General features: G+C 39.9%; 1 protein-coding gene across 4 annotated transcripts in view; it reads left to right on the top strand.

The window, feature by feature from the left end:
- Positions 1–8,062: 8,062 nt before the first annotated feature.
- Positions 8,063–19,587, top strand: part of LOC124263354 — a 48,012-nt gene continuing 36,487 nt past the window's right edge. For 2 of the 4 annotated variants that reach the window (XM_046697944.1, XM_046697947.1), the window contains exon 1: positions 8,063–8,503. In XM_046697944.1, coding sequence (XP_046553900.1) covers positions 8,398–8,503 — 106 coding nt within the window. In that variant the 5' untranslated portion in view covers positions 8,063–8,397. Of the gene's footprint in view, positions 8,504–13,849; positions 13,960–19,587 lie in introns of those variants that run through there. The other 2 variants (XM_046697945.1, XM_046697948.1) reach the window with 2 other exon arrangements.

Below are 19,587 nucleotides of genomic sequence, written 5' to 3' on the forward strand. Positions count from 1 at the left end.
TGTCCAAGTGTTTTTTAAGTACATACATGTTCCTAAGGCCAACTATTTTTATGTACGTTTTTTTCATAATGGTTGGAGAGCCAGTGTTGCAATGTACTTAGTTTCTCACTGGGTGGTAATGATCTGTATGTATATTGGTCTGATACAGATGTTGATACCAGCTTCATCTGTAGATGCAAGGATAGATCACTTGTATGTTGGTCCGAGACTAGTAACAATTTGACTGGACTAGTTGTTATATTACCATGTCTTGTTATTTTACATAACCACAAGTCCGAAATGGGCTGACGACTAGATGTGTTTGACCATTGGTGTCTATGTCCGTACATGGTAAACAGCTAGTTATAGTTACTGGGACGATGTTAAAGTTAACTGGGGAGGTATGATATCAATTTGTCATGTTGTTGTGACCAAATATCTAGATCTTGTTTTGTTACTTTACAGATGAACGTGTTTGATTTGATTGACAAAATGTTTTATAAATGTTAATTTATATTTACCTATTTGTTTGAAGAGTATTTTAAAGCAATTAGACATCATTTTTTTAACTCTCATTTTCTCATCTTGCTTATTTCTACCAATACAGTGAACTGCAGTTATAACAAACATGCTTATGATGAAACTGATGGCTATAACAAACTGCACTGTCCCGGCTACTTACTGTATATTTTAGTCAAAATACATATAATGAACTACAGATACAACAAATTCAAAAGGACCACTAATTTTAGTTCAGTATATCTGTAGTTGATGGCATTATGTGTAGAATAAGAGACAGCCTGAAAATGTGATATTGCATATCAATATCTTCATACGAACCTCTGTTCTAATACGGCCCTTTCATGGTGCGAGTGTTCAGGATTCGTGATTGGTTGCAATCAGATTTAGTTGTGCAATCAGCGACGTTGTTTCAAAAGTGATCATTCGCAAGGCCTCGGTAATTTCCGTATCCTTCGAGAAAATTAAACCTCTTCCCCTGCGCGATGCGAAAAAGTTTCTTCTAGACAGAACTCAGTCATGTTATGGCGGATCAGTGGCGTCTCCATCACCCTCTTTGACAACGGACAAGCTAGCCATTAAACGTCTTGTGTGTAACATCAACACAAGTCCCTGGCAGAGGGGGGATATTTGTGGCCCCACATTTGCTTGTGTTAGTCAAGTTGAATCTAAGTCGATGTAACACGTGTTCTGATTGGATAGAAAGAAGGGAGATAGTTTGTGTTGCGATCTTTTGCCGCTAGGGGATTTTACGAGAACCGGGAAATATGGCCATATTAGAACAGAGGTTCGTAGGAAGATATGACAAGTAACCTCTGTGGGAAGAGAATGATATTCTGAGGCTTCATACAACATGACAAAAGGTTGTATAAGTATGATAATATATGACAGGCCACACGATTCATCATTTCATCATGCAAGTGTGTAGTCTGTGTTCCAAAGTATAATGATTATCAGAGTCAGCTGTTGTCTGTGGTATATGTCATAGTAGTGTATGTTTCCCTGAGCAGAATCAGATTGTACTACAGGTTTTATACACAGTAGTTGGTGTAATTGTTTACATAATGTGGGATACAATGCATGTATTTTTATGTATTTGTACATATCTTTGTAATATAACATGATTGACTACTTTGAGAGCACTTTAATCAAGTCCGTCCATGAATACGCAATTTATGTTGTACAGCATGTAAGAATTATGGTTTCTTTGTATACTATTACATGTGGTCAGCGAACGATAGATTCTTTCATATCGCTATAGTTGACACATGCCACGCCAGATTAGTTGTGATGTGAATGAATCAGGTACTTCTTTTGGGTAGTATGGAAATTTGATGTATCAAGATTATATTTTGGTGAATGTTTCTAGGAACAGTACTATAGAAGTTTGAGTGTATTTCTCATGCCTTCAATGTATATGAGTATATCTTGATCCAGATAAAATATGAGTGTTTCCACGCATATTGGAATATCAGATAATGTTTGCACATTTTTCATTCTGAAGTAGATCTGACGATCTTTAGTTTGTTTGATTGGCATTTTAGAAGTTATTAATAATAAGAAAGGTAAGATACTTTATATATAACAGCTTCTTTATTATACATTGTATTATGATGCAATGTTAAGGTAGGTTCTTTTACTGTTGTCAAGCAAGAGTCACCGAAACATCGCATCATAATAAGATAGAGAATTTCACTGTTTATAGTAATTCTGTAGGGATCAAAATTGCAGTAATGAAGTCTTAATCAATTCATATGATGTTCATATGTGAAGGATTTGGGTGCAGTAATTCACTAGAATGAAGTCTGTTGTATTTCCCAAGGAACAGTTCATTATTTTTCTGTTGATATGAATAGCACACAAAAAAGGAAGGAATAAAAACTAATGCATTTCATTAAAACATTCTAAGAATGTTCTATTTGAGTAGTGTTAGTTATGCTTGTTGCATTGTTCTTGAAGAGTAGCCTTGCATGTGAAGAATTTTGTTATGGTGAACAATTAGCATTGTAATTTGGCAGAATAAGAAAGAAAATATTTTTCATATTCCATGTATTTTACTTTCCATCATCTTGGGGTCATCAGAATGTTTTGAGAATGTCTTGCCTTAATTTGGAATACTCCTTGATGTGAAAGTTGATGATGTTGTGAGGACAATGTTAACTTTTGTATTTTGTATTTCGTTAGTGTGAATATTGATTCCCTATGTTTTCTTGACTCATGGATATCTACAAGACACACAGTTATGTAGAAAGAAAGGTAATGCAAAATTTGATAGTGGTCATGGCATTTTACACATCATAATGTTTCTATTCAGCATACCTTGCCACCAATGAACATTACTGGATGTGTTAAAGGCAGTGAATATGTCGTTCTGCTTGTAGGGAGAGTATGTGTATCTCTGTATTACAGTTTTGTATTTTATGTAGACAACAGCACTGTCACAGGTCAGTATTCATTATATACTGGACAAAATAAGTTAGGGATATTTGTATTTTTATGATTGATATTTTATCACTGTGTCACTGAATAAATAGATCATTATTCATAATTTCATAATCTGAACCTCATTAATGATAATAATATTAGTCCATTTATCATGTGCATTGCTCCATGCACAATGCATGCTCGAAGCACCCAAACAATCTGATTATCATTACCCCGGATAACCTGTTTGGCACTAGAGGGTTATAGTCACATGATTTTTTTCCACCGGGTACCCATTTTCTGCTGGGTGAACAGAGGCAGTTTGAAACAAACTCACTTGCCTAAGGTGAGACCACATGTATCACATGTTCTTTGTTATAAAACTCATTACTCTGGACTTCTTCTCTAATACAAACCATCTGTGGTATATTGAGAAGCTTAAAGATAGTTGGATAGCCATGTGGTCCCAGTGTTAGTCAGTCACGAGTTTGGATCCAATAATCATAAAGCTAATCTTTTATGTCAAAGAGATTCAGTCCTCGTGTAACAGATTTCACATGTGTACAATTTGAAAGCCCTAATCTTAGTGTAAGTGTTGGAATCTGGCTAAAAGCAGCACAAAACTTAATCACTCATGCACCATCAATTTCACAGTGAAATGATGGACAGTCTACCTGTTTGGGGTGTTTTTACCTGTTTATGACATTTGTTTTACAAGTACTTACTGTATAATGAGGACATTAGGGCAGTGATACTCAGCTGCTTAAACATTTAGAAAACAAAGCAACCTGGTCACAATCTTATCCTTATTAGTGGACTTTTTCTCATTGCAAACTGCAGTTTGAACAGATTTTTGTTGTTTTCAGGTATTCTTTAAGGTTCACAAATATTTTAAACATTTTGTTTCTAATGTTAGTGAATAAATATTATTTATTGTGACATCTCTGTTGTTCCTGTTTGAATCTGGGATTTAAAGAACTCTCATGATTTATATTACATAGGGAGTTGTATTTTCATTTAATTGAATGGATTGGGTGAGCTGTTTGCTCATGCTGTCAACCGCTGTTTTGCTTCGGCCAGACTGGTGTATGTACAGGCAGAGAGATGTAGCAGGAATATTGAGGCATCAAACAATGTACAGTTATATATGTTACAGGATGAATTCATTGAAATGGGAAATAGGAGCACTGAGAATAATGATATTATTAATAGTTTGTTTGTCAAGTGTATAACTCAATATGTTGATCACTGCATTGTCTGGTGCACACCCAGTTATTTACAGGCTCAGACATAAAGCTTAGAATGCAGCATTAAACTAACAAACAAACAACTCCACAAACATTGTGTGCTGGAAGGGCAATATCATTACCTCCGGTTGATGGGATCAGTGTGCACTCAGTTAGTGCACTCATTCTACCGGGTACCGACCGCCTACGTGGTGTAGTGTTTAGAGTGCCCGCCCGGAGAGTGGAAGGTCGCGGGTTCGATTCCCGACCGCGTCATACCAAAAGACGTTCAAATATGGTACTTGTTGGTCCCTGTCTGGCGCTCGGCATTAATGGGAACAACAAGGACTGGTCGGCTCGGAGTCAGTATAATGTTCTGAGTGGGGTATTCATGCTTCACAGGGGCATGGTATCTCAGTGGGCCAGCACTATAAAACCAGCTTAAGTCTGGGCTAGTACAAGCAGCCGCACATACACATGTATACACACGCATGCACGTCGTCATATGAGCGAAATATTCTCAAGCACGACGTTAAACCCAATTTCACCTACCGGGTACCCCTTCACTGCTGAAAAATATCAGTTTCCTTTGCATTTGTTCTTCAGCTTTGACACATGCTGGTCTGTGTTGGGTTGTCCCCAGTTACCTCACTGAGGTGTAAAGCTGAGGATCTGGTGATATCAGAGACAATGTATGTGTGTCACAGTTACTCATGCTTTCGATCACTGGCCAAAGCATATGGGTTTCTTGTTTGTTTTAAATCTGACCTTGATATTGGTAAAACCGATGCGTTCTTGCACGAGTTGACAGAAATGGAGTTTTTGTGACTGTAAGATTTAGCCGGTTGTGTCGGCTGTTCCTTGGACGATAGTAATTTTCGTTCCTAGGCGTGCCAGAATCCGTGATCCACTTTCGTTTCGGTAAGAGCTTTTGTTTTTCAGCACCATTTCCATGTTCGTCGGTTTTCACCAAAGTGACAAACATATTAGACCTGCATCACTTCGATATTTCCACAAACATGAAGCAATATTACCCTGCCATATGGATAAAATCAAACGGCCTTAATCCTAGTCGCTCGCTCCCGCATTTATTTCCGCCGAACCTAATGTGCAGTATTGTGCACCATGCCATGCATAATTTGCCGAAGTAATCAGCTGACCAGTTACATTGTCCCAACGCACATTCGCCCGAGAATTCAGTAGTATCCATTACATTAGAACCAACATGCATTATTTGTCATCCATCACCTGTATCCGTTACGTCAGCATACAGATATTAATTTTGGTACATGATATGATTAATGAATACCTTTTCAATATCCCCTGCGCCTAATATTGACTGGGTGAATGGTGTTTTGTGTGTATGTGATTGTCTTGTAAACCTTCACGTGAGAGTGAGTCAGTGAGTTTAGTTTTACGCCGCTTTTAGCATTATTCCAGCAATATCACGGCGGGGACACCAGAAATGGGCTTCATTCATTGTACCCATGTTGGGAATCAAACCCGGGTCTTCGGTGTTGCGAGCGAACGCTTTAGGCTACCCCACCGCCCCCTCACGTGAGACGTTTAATTAACCGTATGTATGTAATAGTAAGGGATATTGAGCACAATGAAACAGTTTGGATTTGAACAGCACTGATTAATGGGATTAATACTGGAAAAGGATTAGAAGTCAGTTTCATGTCCAATATGTACATGTAGTCCTAAATGCCAGCATTGAATGTGTATCAGAAGATTTTAGGAGTATTTGTCATGCATTAAGCCTGGTAAAGAAATACAGAAAAGTACATCAACTGAAGCATAGATTTTGTGTTCTAGAAATACACTTTGCATTTTGTTCAGAAATCAAAAGTAGATTTTAGGTATAAGAAATATTCTAAGCATTTTACAATCCAATGAAGATTAAGTGGAAAAGAAGTAAGAAACATTTATGTGCCCAATAAAAATGTTTTGCATTTTACATGAAATCCAACATTGATAATGTCTAAGAGTGAGTGAGTGAGTATGATTTTACGCCCGTTTTAGCAATATTCCAGCAATATCACGGCGGGGGGACACCAGAAATGGGTTTCACACATTGTACCCATGTGGAAAATCAAACCCGGGCCTTCGGCGTGACGAGCCAACGCTTTAACCACTAGGCTACCCCACCGCCCCTAATGTCTAAGAATTCTTCCCTGCAGTCAAACATGGACCAATGACAACAAGCATATCATGAGACCTCTGTAAACGGAGTGCCCATTGCTCGATGCAGACTGTCCTTTATGAATCACTATAAAATAGTGATGGTACCGGGGGTTCTCGAAAAGATGAGCGTATCCTGCCTCATCGGTGGCAAAACACATTAAAAGGCAAGTCAATTGTTCCCCTGAAAAAAATAGGGAATTGAACATCGATTATCTTTCTCTCTCTAGAGCGTCAAATTTGGAAATAACCTAAACATGTCTACCACAAAACGTTGGGCAAGATTTGCAAAGGATTTGAATGTTGTAAAGCTGACCAAATAGCTCTTGAGCAAGCCTACGAAGAAAGAGCATGCTCGAAAGTACCTCAAACGTTGTGGAACACAGACACCAAAGGCTGAATATTACAATGGATGTTATGCTGAATGAAAAGATAGCTATTGGACAGTTGGTGTCATCCCCTTTGTCATTCAGGCCTGTACAGAGTCCCTTGTCATCCTACATCGTCAGACATAGACCCTACCATGAAACAGGCAATGGGCCTCAAACATCTCTTATTTCTAGGTGTTCTTTTCATTTATAGATCACGTTTTTTTTAATTCATTGGGTTAATTTTATAGCCAACATACCCATTTATCCCGGACATGCTACGCATTTTCCATGAGATCAAACATGATATTTATTTGCGCAAGAAATAATCAATACTTTTTACACGAGATGAAACAAAAGTATCATTGGCCTACAGAATACGCAAAGCATTTGACATTAAATCTGATATCATTGTATCCCCCGTGATAAATTGAAAAAGAAATTTCATACTGTAATCAATAGCTCTATTGGTTTCCGGACGGACATGCAATTTTATCACATGTTTTATTCATGTCGTCAATTTTGTTATAACAGAAGGTAACACACACACACACACACACACGCACGCTCACACGCACACGCACGCAGCACGCACGCACACACACACAACACACACGCACACGCAGAGTTGCACGCATCGCAGGCACCTTGACGCACGCACGCACGCACGCATACGCACGCACACACACTTTATCAAAGAAATTGTTTGATTAATAATAGAAAGTATCCTTATTATTTTGAGAGAGAGAGGGGGTATATTTCAGCTGTATGGAGGCGGTCTGTTAATAATCAAGTCTGGACAATCCAGTGATCAGCAGCATGAGCATCAATTTACCCAACTGGGACTTATACAGAACTAACACTCAACGTACGAAAACATAAATACATGTTAGAGCAGTCATTGTGATTCCTTAAACTCTCATTAGCCAAGTGATTGTTGCTCCTCAACTCGCTATTGATCTTGCCATGAAAGTTAAAATAGTTAACAATGACTATGAGCTCTAGGTGTGTTGCGTCACTCGTCGCCAATAACAGAACTCACACTCACGGAGTAATAGAACGAATTCAACCCTCCAACTATGTCGCTATTGTAACCTACACCATACTCTGTGCATAATTTATCATTGGTCTATTCAAAACCAGTTCAGCGATTTCTTTCATCATAATTATTTGTAATGTCGAATCTTCGATCTTGTGCCCTCTCGCCAGAAGCGACTCGGAGTATTCGGCATTTATATTTGAATGATTTATGACAATATGACAACAGTCATAAGCATGAAATAACACTCCGTCATGGAGGCATGCATTGACCTGCCAAACCATTAGGAAGATCTATATTTTAACAAAGTGAAGTAGTATTCACTCAACACACCTATAAGGACGGGCTCGTTTTGTGAAGGGATAAGGGTATAAGCTCATGGTTACAGCCATCAGGAGTCTCAGATCGCCTGGTCTTCGCGGGTGTGCTGGTTTAGTCCGTGTGGAGGGATCACTTTTGTTTCCGAATATCTGGAGTTTCTGCTTGCTTAATGCTTACAAATACCTGGATTTAACAAGCTTACAGAGAACGGATTAAGGAGGAGCATGCCCAACCCCGCTGCTCTGTGACAGGCGACTGGGCCTGGTGTGGAAACGTGTCGTCTGCTCCTCTCGGCAGAAGTGTTGAGTTGTCGGCTGGATCAACTTGTACAATAATCATGGATGAGTCGGATACCGTGGCAACCAGAAGCCAGACTGACAGCAACATAGAGGGAGATAAACGTCTGGAAGATAATGTAACAGTAAACGGCGATGACCTTAAAGGTAAACAAACTGTCTGCCAAATGACAAACTGTTGTTCAGTGCTAGTCTTATGACGAGAAGTAAATCTTAAATAATTTAATTTATATATTTCCTATAATGAAACGCTTTCCTTCATCTGGATAATAAGATCATCAAACACACCAAGTTCAAAATGTTCAAATGTGAACGAAAGGTGTTTGGTTTATGAGTGAGAACAGTATGACAATAGTTTGACATCAACATGAGAGCGTTGACATCTCCACTTCAAACGCGTACCAATACCCGTATTATTATTCTGAAACTATAAAATAGCTGGCATTTCAATTAAACAGTTCTACCGGATAAACATTCTTAAATACAGACAAAATATCTTTTGAAAAATATCCCATGTTCTTCAGAAAGATGACAATTGACCGCAAACTAATCCGTCACTGGGGTAGGAAAATGTGTTATTTTTAGCATGCGGACGTGTAAAATCTACAAAAGCATTCAATTATTATTTATTGATATTATTAGAAGTGTTGATGTTAAGATAGGCATGCTCTACGACGCAGGTAAGTGTTTGCAGAGGACACTAATTGGTTACGTGGCTATGGTGTCACGAATGTTTGCGTTCATAAGACGGCAGCAAGACTCAATGTTCCCCATTAAATCTCAGCGTTCCTGTCAACATACACCCCGGTTACTCGCCATGAATCACGGCCGATAAAGCAGATCGATAATGATCCGTTTGTTCAGACAGGTGTGTTAGTGTTACTGTTTTGGAGCCATGTAAAGGTGTCTGTTCCCCTGGACAAAGAACGACGCAGGTGCTCTTGGTTCGATTCAGCTTGCATAACCGTATACTTGGAACAGGGAGCTGTGGTTAAGTCGGGACAGGCTAGGTGCGAGTGAACGAATGTTGATTAATGTCGGGTCAGCAATTTTTCAACTATATCGAGGTCAGACCGACAAACAGTTGACAGATGACCCACGCCGTCAGGGTACGGTGACATGTAATCATTGAGTGGTCAACTGCACAAAGCGATCTTAGCGCTAAGACGGTCGTATTATTATTTATTATTATTATTATAGGATATTTATATAGCGCACATATCCACGCACTAGTGCATGCTCAAGGCGCTGGTATTTTTTCCCTCGATATTTGGATGTCAATCTCAACGGCACATCGCATTATCAATCTCAACTCTCTGGGGAGTATACCAATACTTTAATATAGTGAGGAGTGAGTGAGTGAGTTGGGTTTTACGCCGCTTTTAGCAATATCCTAGCAATATGGTCTTCACACATTGAACCCATGTGGGGAATCGAATCCGGATCTTCGGCGTGACGAGCGAACACTTTAACCACTTGTCTACTCCACTGCCCCACTTTAATATAGACTTACGACAGTCGTATCGATGAGATCACTTTGTTCAAATGGATCCTGCTCATGCACTGTAGCCACCCGATCCTCAGTTTAGTCAGCGCCAACTGGCATAAGCCTATCTAGAGTGTGGGAGTTCATCATAGATCATCATAACGCTAAGGTCGCTTTGTGCATGTGGGCCAGGTCTTACGATATAAACTGTTTATCTTATATGGTTGAGTTTGCAAATTAGAAAAATGTATCTACTCTACATTAACATTACATTGTATACCGTCATTATCCAACCCGTTTAGCCTTTCAGAGTTGCGGGGGCGGTGGGGTACCCTAATGGTTAAAGCGTTGGCTCGTCACGCCGAAGACCCGGGTTCGAATCCCCACATGGGTACAATGTGTGAAGCCCATTTCTGGTGTCCCCCAGCCGTGATGTTGCTGGAATATTGCTAAAAGCGGCGTAAAACCAAACTCAGTCAGTCAGTCAGTTCAGAGTTGCGTGATCTTTCCCATTACGTGTTACTAGCTAAGCGTGTAAGGTGCGGCTCTCATTCCCAGCAGGATGTTTAAGCAGTCGACTAATCACTTTAGAATTACAACTTCAAGGTCGCTGGGCCATGATCTGTGGCCAGTAGGATCTATGGGAGTTTACCACCGTATAATTGCCCATTGTTGTTTAATGTTGACTGTGGTATACTGATCCTCTTAAAGTGCTCCAGTCAGGTCATGTCAGTAGATCATGTATGCCTGCAATATATCTACCTGCACAAAACGATCCTATCCCCTCAGTTGTAATGTAGACTGAGGGGAAAAGAAAGTACCGGTATACTAAGATTTTAAAAATATAATTGGTAATTAAAATACATAAAAAAGCCTTCATAGCTGCACACCCGTGAAGATTCGGGTTATAACTGGTCTTCATCAACCCATGCTTGTCGTAAGAGATCCGGTGGTCAGGCTCCTGGAATTAGTTGACATATTTTATCCCAATTGCGCAGATCGATGCTCATGCTGTTGATCACTAGATTATGAGGTCCAGACTCGATTTACAGACCGGCGCCATATAGCTGGAATATTGCTGAGTGCGGCGTTAAACAACAAACAAACAAAAACTTCATAGATGCATAGCGCTTAGTCTCTGAAAATACATAATTTTTATTGAAAAACAACAACTCCATTTTAATAAAAAAAGTGCCAAAGCGAGACGGGATATTCAAACTGGAATAAATGTAGACTTGCCTCACTAGAGTCATAGCTTTACAGTAAAGGCTGGGTGAAGAGGCAATGATATGTTTCTGGGTCTGTGAGACTTAAGGCTCATTGTGCACTTCCAGCCGGTAGACGAGATTACCGGCGAAACGCTTAAGACGATTGTTATTAATTAGGCGTAATTTGAGCCTTACAAGCTGATTATTAATTACTCATATATTAGACAGAAGTTGGGATATAGGAACAAAACGCATTTCTTTAGACAATAATTCGATCTTTTACTTAATGGTTTAGCTATCCCCATTGATTACGTATACATATCCCCATGTAAATCTGTGGGTTTAGTATTACCTCCGGTCATTAAATACTCTTAAGGTGATGCTTGCGACATTTGTGGGGCTTGCCATTCACATACTCTGCGTTCACTGAGAGAAACGTAAGTTTGATTGTTCTATTGATAAGTCAATGTTTAATATGTTCAACAAACGTATATTAGTTTATTGATAACTGAATGATGATTATGTTCAATAAACGAATAATTATTTCTTGATAAGTGAATTGTTATAACGTTCAATAAACATCGTGTTAGTTTATTGATACTACAACGCTGATTACGTTCAATAAAGACATATTAGTATATTATTACTTATTTTGTTAAAAGAACACATTTGTTAATTGATAACTTAGTTCTTATTATCTTAAAAAGACATTAATATATTGATAACTGAGAGCTCATTATGTTCACTTAACACCCATTAGTTTATTGACAATGAATTCCGATTATGTTCAATAAACATGTTTTAGTTTGTTGATACTTTAATCCTGATTATGTTCAATAAACGTATCCTTATTTCGTGATAACCGAATACTAATTATGTTTAATAAACACACATCAGTTTAATTGATAACTGATGGCTGATTATTTTCAGGAAGCACATGTTGCTTTACTGATAATTAAAATGCTGATTTTGTTGATTAAACATACATGAGTTTGTTGATAGCTAAATGTTGATAGTGATCATATGGAATACATGTATAGTTTTATAACTGCTGAATATTCTGTAAACACTAAACCATGTTGCAAATCTGGGTAGCTTCAAGTTCTTAAAACCATATAGAGATAGAAAAGGACGTTACACCTCCTATTTCCTTCTTCTCTCTGACTACTGTATATATACTTGTTAAAAAAGATTTAGGACTGTCTGATTCTTTCATATTACGGGACCGCCTCCGTGGTGTAGTGGTTAGAGCGTCCGTCCGGAGAGCGGAAGGTCGCGGGTTCGATTCCCGACCGCGTCATACCAAAAGACGTTAAAATATGGTACTTGTTGGTCCCTGCCTGGCGCTAGGCATTAATGGGTACAAGGACTGGTCGGCTCGGAGTCAGTATACTGCAGCATGGTATCTCAGTGAGCTAGCACTATAAAACCAGCTTAGTGCAAGCAGACGCACATACACATACACACGCATGCACGTCGTCATATGAGCGAAATATTCCCAAGCACGACGTTAAACCCAATTTCACCTCACCTCACCTTTCATATTACGGTGGGGTAGCCTACTGGTTAAAACGTCCGCTCGTCACGCTGACGACCCGGGTTCGATTCTCCACATGGGTACAATGCATGAAGCCAATTTCTGGTGTCCCCCGCCGTGATAGTGCTGGAATATTGCTAAAAGTGGCGTAAGACCATACTCACTCACTCATATATATAGATATGACGGAATTAGGTGTACCTTAACCTTCAGCGTTTATTGCATACATATCAGTATATTAGTAAATATGATTAGAAATAACGAGGCAGATTTTCAATTTTTAAGTTTCATTTGAACCTAAATAACATTTTAAAACATCTTCTGAAGACTTTGGACTTCACCAATTAACTACAAATACATTTCGCATCTTCAAAGATAATGGGCGTTTAGAAATGCTATTTTTTTCCTATGGGTATTTATTGTGCAAATGTTATTTTACGTTTATTGAACATGTGTTTACATACCAGTTACACTACTGTGTCGGAGCATGTATTAGTTTACGTGTTACCTAACGTCCACGGACGTTCTAGCAATATTCCAGCAATGTGACGGAGGGGGACGCTAGAAATGGGCTTCACACATTGTACCCATGTGGGGAATCGAACCCGGGTCTTCGGCGTGACGGGCGCGCGCCCAGGATACCCCATCGCCCCCGACGAACGTGAGATGTACCACCGTGATTTGTAGATAGAATACTAGGTGCTACTTACATTTGCTTGTGAGCTACTGCCGCAGTTCCATTCTTTGTAAAGGCCATTTGCATGACAGAATTATCCAAAACTATCCAAAGGCTTCAAGTTGTAAAGACAGTGTTCAAAAGAATATTGAACGTGGTATGCATTGACAATCTCCAGTGTCATATTAGAGTTCTCTACACGTGTCTCCAAGCAAACGTTCCAGGCTAATATATTTTATACATCAAAAAAGAACATTACCAAACATGTTTGAAGTGACAACCCCGGCGTTGTAATGACGGCCATAACCTACAGGGAATGAGCATTAAAATCCCTCTCTTAAAACTCGCTAAGATATCAACTACCCCAGATCCTATAGCTATGGGTCTGCGAGCGCATTCCGAATACTTATCCGGTTCAGTTAAGGGCAGGGCATCACGGCATTGCAACACCAAACACCATTAGTCTTATACGAGATCTCTTTATCAAGTCCCAAGCGCAATCTTCCAGTGCTATCCTATTGGACCTGTTTATACCTGCTCCCAGTGACAGAAAGTTCAATGAAGGATCACGTGATATGCGATTGCTCCGCTGCAGCAGAAGACAGTGGGCACTGTCCTTGGTCTGTCGTGTGAAAAGACGTGTTTTTGTTTGAAAATCCCTGGATTATCTGTCATCTTGTGTTAAGTAACAGTGAGGTATGTATTAAAACGTTTATCTATGAGGTGTGATATATGTCGTATCGAATAGCTTTAGGTTCTGGAGATGGAGAAATGTCGTCTGCTACGACCCTCGGTTTCTGTCGGCGGCAGACGTCAATTAAGATTAATGGTCACCTCATGGACGTGCAATCGATTAATGAGTTTACGAAAGGTGTTAGGGTTGTCGGGTGGCAAGATATTGGAGCATAAAACATCCTTATGTTGCATTCAAAGCAATAAAATGCTTGTTATAACAGTTCATTCTCGGTGGGCTTTTAACTCTTGGTGGAGTATATTATAATGAAATGTCTCTTTGATCATGCAGATTTCACCATGACCCTTGCATCGTATTATAGTATTGTTTTTAAATGATCAGTCGAAAAACTCAAATATTCATTTGTCTATACATACTTTGTATTTGTTGTCCATATTTAGTTCGGTATTTACGGAAACTTTTACAGGAAACATGGTCTATTTTGTTTTAATGGTTGTGATGTAGTTATTTCAGAACACATCATGACATATAACTTTGTGAAATCACTAAAAACTTCAATATGATACGTTCCTTTACGTTAACATGTCCCATCAGCACACGCTGTCTTTCAGCACATACGATAGACCCAACTTATATAAGACAGATGCATTAATATGTATGGGGGATAATACATGTGTGTTCTTTAACAATCCCTTGTAATGTGCATAATGTATCTGCGTCAGTGCATGTTTTGAAGGTATCCAATATGCAAGGTATCACCCCACAGAAAGCTAAAAAGCTCTGAGCCTCGTTCCACAGCGATATTACCGCTAAGATTATCGTTAGCGTATGTTAAAACATTACAGATACGAACGCTAGGTCCCCATTCCACAAAGCGGTCGCAGGTAAAGGTGACCTTAATTCCTATACTTTAACATAGAACGACGGTTGTCGTAACGCTTTTGTCGCTATATGGAACGAGGCCCTGGTTTTGATTCTAACAAGACAAGTGCCCCTTGAAAAAGGCCATGTAACATTAAGGTTCATTTCGTCAAAAGTTGAATTTGACAGAATATTTTGAATTTAGATACCATCTGTGTGTCATACCGACAGTAAACAGAAAGTTTGAGTGAGTGAGTGAGTATGGTTTTACGCCGCTTTTAGCAATATTCCAGCAATATCACGGCGGGGGACACCAGAAATGGGCTTCACACATTGTACCCTTGTGGGGAATCGAACCCGGGTCTTCGGCGTGACGAGCGAACGCTTTAACCACTAGGCTACCCCACCGCCCCAGAAAGTTTGAGACTGGTATACATTTGATAAAATCATTTTAAGACTTCGATGTGCGATCATACACTTAGACAAAAACACATGTGTATAAATGTTCTTATCACCCACTCGTGCACAAGAAGTTGCTAAAAAACATATACTGTCTGTACATATGTACGTTGAATTGTGCCCCCTGTCGAGATCTCTGAAGTCGTTCTACACTAAAGTGGTTTTAGAGATTCAATGACAGTTTCCTTGTCAATTTAGGCTTAAACAACGTTTGATGGATCACCAATAGGTACAGTGTGTCAATACCATACAAGTATACGATCAACCAGCTCAAAGGGTTTGTTTGACGTTTCACTTAAACTCATGGTAAAATTGTCCGAGCGCTATATAACAGCATGAATACGAAAGTAATGTCGTACATAATGGACTGTTTACCAAGTCTTGACAACAGCCACGCTGGAATTCAGGCATTGTTTGATCAATCAAGCATACGTTCAGTTGCGAAATCTTACACGTTTCCTTGTGTGGGCCCGTCATGCATGAAAGTGGTTTAAGACAAGGGCTTTACTGAACAAGACCAAGCCCATTGCTGTTGCCACAAGCGAATGTATGATGTTATTTCTATATATTAAAAAGGAGTGGAGAAGTAGTCAAGTGGTTAAAACGTTCGTTTGTCGCGCCGAAGTCTCGGGTTCGATTCCCCACATGGGTACTAAGTGTGAAGCCCATTCTGGTGTCCCCCGCCATGATATTGCTGGTATATTGCTAAAAGGGGAGTAAAACCATACTCACTCGTTCGCCCAGTATATTAGGGGAGGAAGTTGCTTCATGATTGGATACCCATTTTCAGCCTGTTTCCAGACGTTGTGGGTTGTGTCGTATGTGATGCTGATCGTTTCTGTGTAGTGGGTGATTTTTAAATTGTTGGCTTGATGCACAAGTGAACTAGTTTTTGAGTTTGGTTTTACGCCGCTTCTAGCAATATTCCAGCAACATCACGGCGGGGGACACCAGAAATGGGCTTCACACATTGTACCCATGTGGGGATTCGAACTCGGGTCTTCGGCGTGACGAGCCAACGCTTTAACCACTAGGCTACCCCACTTCCCCGAGTTATGACATAAAGTGGTGTTTTATCGACATAATCAAACTTGCTTGGACAACCTATGCACTATCTCCCTTTAAGCTAAAACGTGGATTAATTATGTCATATAAAAGAAAGAAATGTTAAAAGGCTGGTTCCAGTGGATGATAGTATGAATGTCTACCACAGAATCTGATAGGTAACAGAGCGTTAATGTACATTCATCTTGTCTACGGCAAATCACAAATGTGTCATTTAAGAAATCGTTAACTATTCTTCTTTTCCAGCGTATTATTAAGGGAAACAAATTGTGTTGTTGAGATTTACAAACTTCAGCAAGTTATAAGGTTAAGAAATATATGCAATACCTTTCGTTGCGAATGGTGAATTTAGTAGTTTAGCAATGAACCAGCCTAAAACTTTAGCGGATATAACAATGGGCTTCACACATTGTACACATGCGGAATCGAACCATTGCCTTCGGCGTGACTAGTCACCACCTTCACCACTAGGCCACCCCACACCCACATGCAGTAATATGTATGACAGAAGGTTAAAATGATCTAATTTCCTACAGACAATTCCCTTTGTCCATCGTGTCACTACCCGTGAAGATTCGTGTTAGAATTGCTTTTCAGTAACCCATGCTTGTCGTAAGAGGCGACTAACGGGAGCAGTGGTCAGGCTCGCCGACTTGGTTGACACATGTCATGGTATCCCATCGATGCTCATGCTGTTGATCACTGGATTGCCTGGTCCAGACTCGATTATTTACAGACCCGCCTTATAGCTGTAATATTGCTGATTGCGGCATAAAACTAAACTCACTCACTCACCCACTGTGTCACCGATCACAACATTTACTTCAAGAGAGTTGAGCAAACATATTTGATATATAATCCTTAGGTAACCCTTGTCAGTAGACAACAGAACAATCACAGACACCGCACGTCAGCACATCATTCACTCTCGGGGTCTTCTATTAATAAGAAAGTTTTGGCTGTTGACCTGTCGGCGTGTACAATTGGTTATTGGAAGTCGGTTCGCCGTAGAGTGTTTATCTGGAGCCGCTGTAGTTATTCCCTGGTTGTAAATCCCATCAAGGGGATCTCGTATATAATGGCAACAAGGCGGCGCTCCTTCTCACAGCTTCTGGACATAGTGTAGCAGTCATTGTGCTTTTAATGAAATCATTCACATGGTTGGTTTGCAGGGTGTGTTGGGCACTGTGATTATAATGAAGTTATTCGTGACTGGCATCATGCACGTCGGTTTTGACAAAAGTAAAATGGACATCAGGGTTGTTAGATGTCATGAATAATTGTAAATCATAGGATAATCCCTGAATGTTCTCCAACTTCATTTTAATATTGGGACAGTCACAGTTGGTGTGTCTGTTCTGGTGGTGTTGGTTTGTTGGTTGGTTGTTTAACGCCGCACTCAGCAATATTTCAACTATATGGCGGCTTTCTGTAAATAATTGAGTATGGACCAAACAATCCAGTGATCAACACCACGAGCATCAGTCTACGCAACTGGGATACGATGATGTGTCAACCAAGAGCCTGACCACCCGACCCCGTTAGTCGCCTCTTACGACAAGCATGGGTTACTGAAGATCAATTCTAACCCAGATCTTCACATGTCAAGTTGTGTTTGGAGAATTTACATATAACACACTGGCCACTGGCCAAACAATAGGGTGTGAGAGGAGAGTGGGAGGGGCTGTGGTATTCCAGCTTGTTGAATAATATTTTACTATTTCTATTATAGTTATTTTTGTTAAATTCTGAAACTCCTTAATCCAATTGTTGGGTTTACAATTATTTTCTTCAATAAATATTAATGTTCCCATCATCCCAGCTATTTACTGTTTTTAGTCTTAGTTAGAGAGCTACGGTGGCCGTTTGGACCACGTTAAGGTAACGACCCCCAGTCACGGAGTGGAGCTCTTAATCTAAAGTCCTGTTTGGACGAGGTGGATCATAATCTTAATCTAAATCACAACGTTACCCCCAGCGACGACTTAATTACCCCAGTCCTGTTTTGGACGAGGTGGATCATAATCTTAATCTAAGCACAACGTTACCCCAGTCCTGTTTTGGACGAGGTGGATCATAATCTTAATCTAAGCACAACGTTACCCCAGTCCTGTTTTGGACGAGGTGGATCATATTCTTAATCTAAGCACAACGTTACCCCAGTCCTGTTTTGGACGTGTTGGATCATATTCTTAATCCAAGCACAACGTTACCCCAGTCCTGTTTTGGACGAGGTGGATCATATTCATAAGCACAACGTTAACCCGGTCCTGTTTTGGACGAGGTGGATCATATTCTTAATCCAAGCACAACGTTACCCCAGTCCTGTTTTGGACGAGGTGGATCATATTCTTAATCTAAGCACAACGTTAACCCAGTCCTGTTTTGGACGAGGTGGATCATATTCTTAATCTAAGCACAACGATACCCCGGTCCTGTTTTGGACGAGGTGGATCATATTCTTAATCTAAGCACAACGTTACCCCAGTCCTGTTTTGGACGAGGTGGATCATATTCTTAATCTAAGCGCGACTTTACCCCAGGTGAAATTTCGCTATGGTTATTTTATGCAAAGAGACATTGAAAGCGTTCACTTCTCTTAAGGACTTCCAAAGAAAATGTATAGTAAGTAAACGACGAAAGTGTCTACAGCTAGCTATACGATCGTTGACGTTCTAGGCATTTACTTTGCAAGTCCTTAAGAACAGTGATTGTATTTAACACGTACCTGTTATCAAAAGGCTCGCTAGTCTGAAACGCATAATGTTATTCCTGAAACGTTTCTGGCACAACTTTGGGATTTATGATAGCCCTCGAGAGCGAAAGCCCAATGTTGTACTATGCATTCTTGAGGTCTACTTGAGCACGGTATCCACAGAAGGCAGGTAGCTGTCAATGCCTGCTTCAGATCTTGTAGGAGACCAGCAGTTAAACACTCTCACTTGGGGTGGATATATGTAAGGCGCGTTCTCATTTTAAGGGGGTCAGTCCCCACGTTTAGAATATCACTGGTCATATTTCATCAGCCTGCCAACTCACCAATCTAATAATTGGGCATAGTTCAAGGACTGCATAGTGTCTGTTTTGTGAACAGTATTTAGGAGATGGACCTCTTTAAAGAAATGTGGTTTTAGTTTTGTTATGGCTTCAATATATTTCATGTACATGTTCAGTTATACCTGTTTGTGTCAGCGCACTGTGTTTCGTTGCATTTGGGAGTGAAATTTGGAACCTCCAAGGTCTCC

Source organism: Haliotis rubra, unplaced genomic scaffold (assembly GCF_003918875.1).
Source record: "Haliotis rubra isolate DU_JTF1 unplaced genomic scaffold, ASM391887v1 Scf88, whole genome shotgun sequence".
NCBI lineage: Eukaryota > Metazoa > Mollusca > Gastropoda > Lepetellida > Haliotidae > Haliotis > Haliotis rubra.